Source organism: Fonsecaea erecta (genome assembly GCF_001651985.1).
Source record: "Fonsecaea erecta strain CBS 125763 chromosome Unknown Scaff1, whole genome shotgun sequence".
In the NCBI taxonomy this organism is placed as follows: domain Eukaryota; kingdom Fungi; phylum Ascomycota; class Eurotiomycetes; order Chaetothyriales; family Herpotrichiellaceae; genus Fonsecaea; species Fonsecaea erecta.
The window spans coordinates 1,840,657-1,851,660 of NW_017387244.1; the positions used below are offsets into that span (position 1 = coordinate 1,840,657).

At 54.4% G+C, this 11,004-nt stretch overlaps 4 protein-coding genes across 4 annotated transcripts; 3 read left to right on the plus strand and 1 right to left on the minus strand.

Annotated features, from left to right (window-relative positions):
- Nucleotides 1–374: 374 nt before the first annotated feature.
- On the plus strand, nt 375–1,721 carry AYL99_00646 (hypothetical protein; the record flags this gene model as incomplete). The annotated part of the gene is made up of 1 exon (XM_018832162.1): nt 375–1,721. One exon carries the CDS (start codon nt 375–377, stop codon nt 1,719–1,721), a length of 1,347 nt encoding a protein of 448 aa, XP_018698041.1.
- An 811-nt stretch (nt 1,722–2,532) lies between these two features.
- Nucleotides 2,533–4,491, plus strand: AYL99_00647 (hypothetical protein; the record flags this gene model as incomplete). Its single annotated transcript, XM_018832163.1, has 4 exons — nt 2,533–2,730; nt 2,794–3,088; nt 3,141–3,764; nt 3,818–4,491. The coding sequence occupies 4 exons, from the start codon at nt 2,533–2,535 to the stop codon at nt 4,489–4,491; spliced, it is 1,791 nt and encodes a 596-aa protein (XP_018698042.1).
- Nucleotides 4,492–5,925: 1,434 nt separating this feature from the next.
- On the plus strand, nt 5,926–8,947 carry AYL99_00648 (hypothetical protein; the record flags this gene model as incomplete). The annotated part of the gene is made up of 2 exons (XM_018832164.1): nt 5,926–5,986; nt 6,042–8,947. 2 exons carry the CDS (start codon nt 5,926–5,928, stop codon nt 8,945–8,947), a joined length of 2,967 nt encoding a protein of 988 aa, XP_018698043.1.
- Nucleotides 8,948–9,857: 910 nt separating this feature from the next.
- On the minus strand, nt 9,858–10,988 carry AYL99_00649 (hypothetical protein; the record flags this gene model as incomplete). The annotated part of the gene is made up of 1 exon (XM_018832165.1): nt 9,858–10,988. One exon carries the CDS (start codon nt 10,986–10,988, stop codon nt 9,858–9,860), a length of 1,131 nt encoding a protein of 376 aa, XP_018698044.1.
- Between the last annotated feature and the right edge of the window lie 16 nt (nt 10,989–11,004).

The window sequence follows — 11,004 nt, forward strand, 5'->3', positions numbered from 1 at the left end:
TGGAGAGAAATGGACGTTGGAGGGCGATTGGGCGGAAATGCAGCGGCGGGGCAATTGTACGGAGACATGGATTGGTCGCCGGCGTCTTTTCGACCCGCTACGGCGTTGGAGCTTTTGTCGCCTGGACCTTCTGCTTGATAGTGCATCTCCGCTCGCCACGCCCGTCACCGGCCAGATCGAGGACCACCATTAGAAAGACGTAGATGATCCCAGCCCGAAATGGAGCAACAGAATTGTCCCCACACCTCGGGAAGGGCTCACAATGGTTGTGTGTGATGGGTATTTAAGTCCTTTCGTGTCCTTGGCTGTTGTTGATGGTGCCTCGATGGAAGATTCTGACTCTGTTCACCACTTGACTGAACGTCCACAGCGCCATGGCATCATCATCACTCAGCACTGCATCCAAAATCCTTATTGTGGGAGCCGGGACTTGGGGCTGCAGCACCGCCCTCCATTTGGCTCGGCGAGGCTATAAACATGTGACCGTCCTCGATCCCTATCCTGTTCCTTCACCCATATCCGCTGGCACCGATCTGAACAAGATCCTGGAGTTGGGCTCTTTCGCTGGAGACGACGCTGATGAGCGATATGTATCCAACAAGTTGCTGGAAGCAGCCACTGAAGGATGGCGCAACGACCCTGTGTTCAAACCCCATTTCCACGAGACTGGCTGTGTCCTGGCGGCGACGTCGGACGAAGCTCGGAAACACATGAACACGCGGGATGGGCCTAGCGAGGCAAGCGGGTGGATTCCACTGAGGACCAAAGAAGACTTTCAAGCAACCATGCCCAAAGGTGTTTTGACGGGTGAGTTCCCTGGTTGGCAAGGATGGTGGATGCAGAAAGGGGCAGGGTGGGTTCACGCCCGCAAGAGCATGGAGAGTGCCGCCAGGGAAGCCGTCAGGTTGGGAGTCAAATTCATCACTGGCGAGCAGGCAGGCCGGGTATCGAGTTTGATCTATGAGTCCTCTGATGTCAAGGGCGCCATCACAGCTGATGGCACTCGCCATTACGCAGATCGGACTATACTCTGCGCCGGTGCCAGCGCGGCGGCGCTGTTCGACATGAAGGATCAACTTCGACCCACAGCCTGGACACTGGCGCACATCAAGATGACTCCAGAGGAAGCCAAGCTGTACAAAGACCTGCCTGTGTTATTCAACATCGAGCGTGGATTCTTCATGGAGCCGGACGAGGATAATCATGAGCTGAAGATGTGTGATGAGCACCCGGGCTATTGCAACTGGGTCTCCGACACTTCTGCTCAGGATGCTCGTCAGATCAGCTCTCCATTTTCCCGGCACCAGATTCCGCTCGAAAGCGAAGAACGCTGCCGGGCATTCTTGCGCGAGACCATGCCTCACCTTGCAGACCGACCTTTCTCTTTTGCACGGATATGCTGGTGTGCAGACACTCCCAACCGAGCGTTCCTCATCTCCAAGCACCCAGATTACGCTTCCTTGGTGCTGGGTGTGGGTGGTTCTGGACATGGGTTTTGCCATATCCCAGCCATTGGGGGCTTCATTGCCGATGCCATGGAGGACAAGCTCGACGACAAGCTGAAACAGAGCTTTCGATGGAGGCCAGAGACGGCCCAGGCCAGGGATTGGAAAGATCTGCAGGGTCGGTTTGGTCCGCAGGGCGCCAATAAGGTTATGGATTTTCAGGAAATCAAGCAATGGACAAATATTGGCGAACAGTTAGGGGAACAAAATGCCTAGGTTAATAAAAGCTGGTTTGAGAAGAAGAAAGAGTCATTGCTCCAACGATACTGATCCACCTTGCCCAGGACATCTGAGGTGTGACGGGCTCATCCAACATCACGAGCAGACGTATGTGAACTCTACTCGTCGCCACCAGGTCAACTTCCGGAGAGAACAGACCCCAACCAAAGCAGGATAATGTCCGGATATCTCCTATGAAACCGAGGATCTCGGTCTCATCCTCCCACAGTGTCCTCGAAGTTTGGGCTCGACTCGGCGCATCTAAATCTGGGCGCTGTTGTATTTTTGCGACGGTTCTGCCATCCATCAGCACGGCAACAGGTGATTCAGCAAGTTGCCAAGCAAGACGAGCAGCCCTTGCACTCGAGCCCCGCAGCTAAGTGGATGTAAGCTCGTCGAGATGATTGCTTGCTATGTTAATCTAAGGGGTCTTTTGCCGTTTTGGGAACTGGCTCGCTTCCCCAGGTTGCGGAGGAGGGGCACACGACCAATCAGAGACATCTTACCCCAGTCAATTCCTATGCCTCTCTTCCCTCTGGCGGGTCTAGAACCTAGAACGTGGCAAGCTGTGACGCTGCGAATGCAACTATCCTGGAAACGCTCAAGATTACGACCTTCCCTAATCGACCCTTTCTAACTCGAGCCACCAGCTCGCGAGGAGGGTGGGACGATTCTGCTCATACATAAGGGGTTGATCTCCGGAGCCCGAACAAACTGACCACCCCTCCCTCTTTAGTTCTTCGTGTTTCCCAGGCTTTGTTTTCCCTTGACCGTCGCAATAAGCCATTCCATCCCACAACATCCAACCATGGCGGACGTCAAGGCCCCCCTTCCCACCGAGAATGAAGACAGGCGTTCCTCTACTCCCTCGGAGAAAGAAGAGTCTGGCGGTGCTCACATCGAGCAAGTCCGGACTTTTGAAAGGGTGGACGGCCATCCTGGCTACTATGAGAAAGATGGGCTGCGAACCTACGGTGACGATCAGGATCACGATCACGAGCCTCCAGTAGGTTTTGCCATTTTGTGCTTCTTTCTGGCAAAGAGTGACACGTGCTGATGGCGGCGACAGTGGACCACGAGAAGAGTCATGAGCCTGGTCGCCATGGCGTTCCTCTGGACAGGCTCTCAGATCCCAGCCTATCTGCTGGGCGGCATTGCACCTCTGATCTACTCTGAGATCGGAGGCTATGATAGATGGGTCTGGTTCGTGTTGGCGTACCTCCTTTCCTCCGCGTCTATCTGCCCGTTTGTGGGGTCGTTGTCCGACTTGATCGGGCGGAGATATGTCGCGCTTTTGGGCTCGGGGCTTCTCATCGTCGCAATGATTGTGGCCGGCACGGCACACAACATGAACCAATTTATCGGTAAGACTACCTCTTCGTTGCACAGGAGTTTTATAGCGCTGACATTTGCTAGCTGGGATGGGTATATCTGGTGTGGGTGCCGGTATTTGCGAACTGACTTGCCTGGCCGGGACATCTGAGCTGGCACCAACTCGCAAGCGTGGCCTCTACGTTGCGGTTTTGGTCTTCACAATCATCCCGTTCTGCCCCTCAGCTCTCTATGCCTGGCTCATTGCCGGCTACTCGACGTGGCGGTGGTGTGCTTTCATTGCGGGCGTGTGGGCATTGATTGGAGCCGTGGGCGTCCTGATATTCTACTTCCCTCCCCCACGGCCCAATTCTCGCGGCTTGACCAGACGCCAAATTATCAACGAAATCGACTTCTTCGGCGGCTTCCTCAGCATCACGGGCATGATCATCTTCCTCGCCGGCCTCCAGTGGGGCGGCTATCAGTATACGTGGCGGTCCGCGCACGTTCTGGCGCCCCTCATCCTAGGGTTCCTCATGCTCTTCGTGGCGTTCCCTATCTGGGAGATCAAATTCGCCAGGTACCCGATGTTCCCATCGCGGATGAAGAGAGATGCAAAGGTACTTTCTTTGACGCTGGTGATCACCGCGATATCCGGTGCAAACTTCTTCTCCATCTTGATGTTTTGGCCCACACAGGCTTTCAACGTGTATGGTCACGACCCCGTCGGTAAGGCAGTCCCCTGAATCATTTTCAGGGCGCTCCGCTAACTCTTCCTCCAGGTGTCGGAATCAGAACTCTCCCCATCGGCTTCTCCATCCTCGGTGGTTGCGTCATCGTCTTGGTTTTCCTGTCCGTATTCCGGGGACATATCCGTGAGCTGCTGCTGGGTGCGTCTATCTTGATGACAGCCGGCTGTGGCGCACTCGCCACGGCAAATCTCCACAATATACATGCAGTTTATGGCATCCTCGTCGTTGCCGGCCTTGGAATCGGCGGAATTGTTGTCCCTGCCTCCATCATCACGACCATTATTTGCCCAGACGACATTATCGCCACGGTCACGGCCCTCACCCTGTCGATCCGCGTCATTGGCGGCTGCATCGGCTACACAACCTACTACAACGTCTTCGTCAACAAATTCAAGACCAAGATCGTCAAGTATGTGGGAGGAGTCATGGTGGCGGAACTGGGAATCACCAATCAAACGTACATCGTGGACGCCATCACTCTTACCGGACTCTCCCTCGTGGACCAGCTCAAGCTGATTCCTGGAATCGCTGGGAACGAGACCGCGTACGAGATGGTTCTGGTTGCTGGGCAGATCGCCTACTCCGAGAGCTACCGTTGGGTGTACCTGGTGTCGATCGCCTTCGGAGGAGTGGCCATCATCTGCTCGGCGCTCCTGGGCAATATTGAGAAGTATATGGATGACCATGTGGCTGTGGTGATCTAGTGAGCGGCAGAAGGAACTGCAGATAGTGAGAGAAAGGGAGCACGGATTGAAGGGGGCTCCTGTAGCAACGAAACATGTTCCAGGAAGAAGAATTCCCAAGAGTGTCGTCAACAGATCCTTTGGATCGAGATAGCTTGTCAACCCTTTACCGTCTGTGACACTTCATAGGAAATATGTATTGCTTATCAAAGACCCCGGGCCTATGGTCCTCGATACTTGTCGCTTCTTCTTGAGCACACTGATTTCGCTGGAGATTTCCCATGTCTTGGGTGGAAAAGAGAAAAAAGACACATTCAGCACCTTGAAGCTGAACCCCAAATGTGGAGCTTTATCTTGACTTTCGGTATGATCAAGTGTGCCAAAGGAAGAAAAGCAAGACCATTCCGTGGTTCATTTAGAGCTGCTCCGGAGGACGAAAGGAAGATGGCGTACATAGTCTTTTTGCGTCGCCGTATCGGAAAATGGTGACTGGGTGCTTCGCCGTAGGTTTCGTATCCACGTTCCTCTGGTTGAACTTTCCTGCCTTTCCTTTATCATCCGCGAGGACACTCACTGCGACACTGCCGTAGTCCGCCTTCACTTGCTTCAAAACCATGGAAGAGGGCGGTAGGCATCTGGAGCTCCCCCGTAGACACCGACGAGAACTATCAAGCGATACCAGTGGACTTGTCGACGCCACCAACGAGCTAAGCTTCCAGCCTGAATCGAGCACGACCGTGACACCCTGGCTGTGGAAGCCCGATCCTGGCGTATGAAGATGGCTCTTATCTTCGAGCAGGGCCCGACAATGCTTCTCTTTCGGGGAGTGAGGGCCTATAGCGTCTGCTTTTCTTCTATTCTGCTTGGGAAAACCTTCAACTTCCGTGTTTTGGTGCGCTGGCTTCATTAGCGCTATCCTATGCTCACTCCACGGACTGACCGTTCGCTGAGGATCAGTCAATCCTTTGCGTTGGAGCAATTCCTTATATCTCAAGTGGAACAGTAGCTCATCATTGTGGAGACGGAAATGAACTCTGATGTGGGAAGTGTTGACCATCGTATATGTTGTCAGCTTCTCTCTCAATGTTTTTATCAACAAGTATACGGACAAGCACATCGCAGCAGCAAAGCAGAGGTATGCACCACCTTCTCCTTACCTGTGTTTCTGCTCAGGCTCTCTTCACACCATCCTCTTTCTGTGGCTTGTTCGTATACTTCACAACCTACTTCAGGATGCCATACCTTAGTGAGACTGTCTACATTTTCTGGCTATATGATATACACGACGGCAACCTGATCAAGGGCTGATGGCCACGTGCCTTTGGATGGTAAATCCTCCGCATTCCAGTCCTTGGGATTTCATCCCTTCGGGAAGCTCTTCAATCTCCCACATTCCAGTCGAATGTGTCGACGCCCCTTGAGCAAACAGCACCCGCGCAACTCGACTTCTCCACCATGTTTCGGACTGCTGTCAGGTGGGTGAGAAATCGACGACGAAACGCGAAAGATGTGGCCCGTATGGCTAATCATTGTGGTTGCGGTGGTGGGCGCGGCAATACTCACCTGTACAGGGATCTTGCTTGCAATCACCCTGGAGCGACGCCGACATCGCCATATCATGAGAGCCCATGGTCTGACACGGGGTCTCAGCAAATATCACCGCCCAAAGCTCAGTGCTTGCGAACAAAACTACTCTCACGTTGCACATCCAACTACCCCTTTAAGACGAAGTGTGCAACTTCCCTTCGGAGTCATATCCATTGGGGCTGATAGTGTTGGGGAGGACGAGGAGAAGCAGTTAAACACCGCAGTCTATCAGCCCGACGACTATATCGACGTGCTGCGACCGAGGAGCAAAAGGGGCATACGCCGGCCTTTTTCTGGCCACCCACTCTATATTCCAAAGACGCGCCGCCATGGCAAGCTAAGGAAGGCTGTGCCTTTGGAGCGGATGCAAAAATCCCCTCTCTCTGCGATCACCGAGTTCAGTGATCCTTCGACAGGTGGCTCACCGGTCACGCCCGAATTTCCAGCGGAGCCCGTGACGGTCGCCACACATGAAAAGCCAGTTTCCCACCCAGGAAACCATACTACCACTCAATGGCCTTTGAGCGATGCAAGCACGAGAAACTCTGATATCATTCCCACCGAAGTCATGTCAATAGCAGTACGAGAAAGCGTCCTCATGAGGAAGGGGGGTCCAAAACACAGTCAAGCTGCAGCTCCACAATCTGCAGCAGTTCCTCGCTCAGTCAGCTTGACAAGCGTGGCTTCTTTGGCCCCCGACGAGCCATTACCGCCTTTGCCGACAATTCAGGTTCCTAGGCAATTCAGGGCAAGAGCCTCGACTACCAGTTTGGACACGGTTGGCAGCTCGATCTTGGGCACAGACCTTGGCGCTTCCAAACTCGAATTGAACCGACAATGTACTACTCTCAGACTACGGCGTGACCAGGAGTTCTTGACTCCGAGGCTTCAAGCGCCTCCAGCCAAGCAAACAATACATGGTCTTTGTACGGGCCAGCCGAGCATTCGATCTCTTCATCCAACTGTCGACACGGACGATCTAAGCCCAGGGAGTACGATCAAAGTCTCGACTGCACCACCATTTCCAACAATCATTGTCCAAGAGGAGTCGTACAAAGTCATCGATGCGAGTGACTGGGATTTACCACCGCTCAGAATCGGTAAAACAAGGCATCCGCCGAACCAACAAAATCGACATTCAATGATCGAACAATCAAGAAGCGCTAGCTACCGAGCCGCCAGTGACTCCGCGACAAGCCTGCTTATTCCCGACGAAGACATCCTTACTGTACCGGAGATTCCGAAGAGACCCAATTCAGTAGCCACTGGCAATCCCTTGAAATGGGACCGACAAGGTAGCTTTGCAACAAAGCGACATTCGCTATCTGCCTTGGATGGGCCGAAGCGAGGACACAAACGGCAGAATTGCGTCCGGATAACCAATCTGGCTTGTCCGGATCCGAGGCCACAAGGCGCCATGCGGCTGCCAGATCTTAGAGAGGAGCAGAATCAATTAACTTGTGCCACTACGCTCGACATGGATGAGTCGTTCCAGGCGCTTGAGATCAAGCAACCGCAACCAACGTTCAAACCAGTGCAATCAGAGTTGTCCACCAAATCATCTACGACGCCAGTACCGTCTCCTTTTCGTAATGCACCAATCCTGACACCCACACCTCGCCGCTCGCGGAAACAGTACATACAACGTCCCGACAGTGCAACGTCAGGCACACCCAGACCAGATTCGGAGGTTTTAAGTCCCAGCGACATGGCCATACTAATGTCGAAGCGTTGCAACACAACACCGCGCCAGTGGCCACTCTCGCTAAGCTCAAGAGCCGACGTTCTTTTGGGGGATACGCCACCATCGTCGCAGGCATCAGGTCGGTTTCCCTTCGAATCACCCACGTTACCTTCTCCTGCTCTGGACTCAGCGTCTCTGTTTCCTCGCAAGTCGCTCGTGAAAGGCCCACGCGGCCCGCGGAATCTGAGTCAAGGCAGCCACGCGGCTTCCGTAAGTCCACTGCAAAACAAAACTGGTCCAAGCTACCGCGTCACGAAGGCTCGGGACTCCAGCTCGCCGGGAGAGGTCGCTCTTCGTAAATCAGTCATGATGCTGCGAAGCATGGACTCAGAGGGGTGCCTCCTTGACCAGCGGAACACCAAGATCTCTAACCACGGCGCGGCGGGAAATGACAGCCCTGACATCGTCACACGGCTGTCTCCGCTAGTGAATAAGCGTGTCATGGGTCTCCGAAGCGCAAGCTGTACACCATCGTCCATGAGCGCGCCTCGGCCTGGGTCATTGGAAAGGCAGCCGGCCAGTCGCGGCTCGAGCCCGTTGGCACGGTCGGGCTCGAATATGAACAAGCCACCCCAAAGCAGGGCGGCAGCACGGACCTCGTTGCATAGCGACCTCGACCTGCCACCACCAGTCATGTGCGTGTCACCGTCCGTGATGTCTATCGGCGGCGGCTCGATCTGGGAAGATGTCAGTGTGCGCGGTGACAGCCCGGAGCCTGAAGTCCACGTGGCGCCACTGGCTTTGCGGTCACGGACAGACCACAACCAGCAACGGTACCCCTCAGCCTCGACATTCCAAGCCGCCCGGGGTGATGGCGAGGATTTCTTTGATACACGACAAGGAGGCGGAGTAGGGCATGGGCAGTACCTCTTCCCGCCGCACGGCGCGCCTTTTATAGGGGCCGACGCGGAAAACTCGCATCTAGTGCAGCAACTGGAACGCGCCGTCAGCAGCGGACGGTGGAACCACTACAAGGACAGCGTTGGTCCAGGCGACGACGACGACCCGTACGTGAATAATGTGGCTCCAACTCAGTACCACGCACGCGGGCGGCGAGACATTGATACCTTCCAACTTCCGTATCACACCAGGAAGGAAATCGGGCTGGGCCTGCGCCTCGGAAGCTCCACGGTACGGAGTCCATAAACGCACAGGACGTGGCGGACGGGACTTACCCTGCTTTTTTGAAGGACTGAGACCGATTATTCGCCTGAGCAATGTTCCAGGGGTGTTGAAATGCTTGTGATTGTGGTCCTGGGTACGACGGGCATGGACTATTTGCTTCTCCGCAAACATGCTTCTCCGCAAACACTTTTCCTTTATGCCATTGAACGGTTCTCTTCCCTTTTTCCCTTCACGCTATGGACCTGGGCGATGTTCCCCCGTTTACCTTTTCTTTCCTCCTCCTCTCCTTATTATTCTTGTTCCCTCTTGATGATACCCCAGAATGACGGACGGGAAGAGCCTTTGGCGCGCACTGTTATTTCAATTGATTTCTTCTACTTTCGATTCATTCGATGGTGTCGGCCCCTCGACCGCTACATCTACGTTACTTGGCTACGGGGACGGGGTTGAATTGTGCTGGAGGGGCTTCAACGTTGATTGAGGGCCGGGCCTTGAGATTTGAGGAAAGCCAGTCTGTTGTGCTGCTATATCCCATGTAGCTAGCTAGCTGCTCAGACACGGTGCTGTAGTCATAATCTTAATGATACTCTTAGTTGTTTCCCTTTCTGTTCGTTGGTGATATTGTTGATTTGGAAGTAGATAGGAATTTAGATTTGGTACCGACCAACGTACAGTAAAGACTGGCTGGCTATATAGGTCTTTGGTATCACAGGTCCATGACAATTCAGCCTCAAAGGCAAGGCCTAATGGCATTGAGTTGTAGGGATCTCCACGAGTTTCTCCAGCCCTAGGGACCGTCGACCGAGTTGATTCTGCACTCAAGTCGCATTCTACCTCTATTTCCCTCATTTCCAATCTGTGAATTCCTCTCTCCTCCTCAACGATTTACTCTCTTTTGGAACCCCGTTGCAGCAAAAGGCTGGCTCGGCATTTAGCTCTCGCTCTGACTTCCCCGGACCAGAATCTTGACATGGTCCTCCTTCTTCTCCAAGAGCGCTTTGAACGCCTTGTCGACCGCGTCCTCCAGCGGCACGATCCCCGAGATCATCTTCGCAGCCTTGCCCGCAAAGTCCGTGTTCTTGTCCAGCGCCGAGATCACGGATCGGAAATCGTCGCCCGTGTAGCCGATGCCGCCCATGTATTTCTTCTCGAGGATCACGAGGTCGTTCGGGTTGATCTGGAGCGGTTTGCTGTGGATCGCCACGTTGAACATCGTCCCGCCGGGCCGGGTCGCCGCGATGGCCGTGTCCAGGGTCGATTGCAGGCCCGAGGCGTCGAACGCGACGTGCACGCCCAGATTTCCCGGTGTCAGCTCACGACAGGCTGCAACCACGGGGTTCTTGTCGCCAGAACCTGAAGACGTGGGATCGACGACGGCATCTGAGCCGAATTCTTGAGCGCGGAGTCTGCGCTTCTCGAGCACTTCGCTGACCACCACGTGTCGGGCACCGACGACCTTGAGGACGAGCAGGAGACCCAGTCCGATGGGACCGGCACCTTGGACCAAGGCGTCTTGCCCTGCCTGGAATCCCGAGACACGGATCATGTGCCATGCCACGGATAAAGGCTCAACCAGTGCACCGACATCCAGAGGCACTGAATCAGGTAGTGTGAATACATTGGCGGCCTTGACGACTGCTTCTTCGGAGAAACCGCCACTCAAAGCATCGAGGCCGTAGTAGGCAGTCTTGGTGCACAGATTGATCTTGCCAATTTCGCACATCGCACACTTGGCTAGCCCGAACTGTGCATCTCCCAGGTTAGGCATCACAGCAACGCGATCGCCCACCTTGACGTTGGAGACGCTGGAGCCGAGTTCCACCACTGTGCCCGAGAATTCATGCCCGAGGATGACGGGCAGTTGAGCACCAGTCTGTTGGTGTGATGAGCCAGGTTGCGGACACATGATGGGGCCAGAGGTGAATTCTTTCAGATCAGTGCCACATATTCCACAGAAGCCGGGGCGGATACGAATCTCGTCTGGGCCACACGGGGGAGAGGGAATCTGTTCGAGACGAATATCTGAACGGCCATGAAAGCGTAGGGCGTTGAAAGACGACATGTTGCTGTCAATGGTA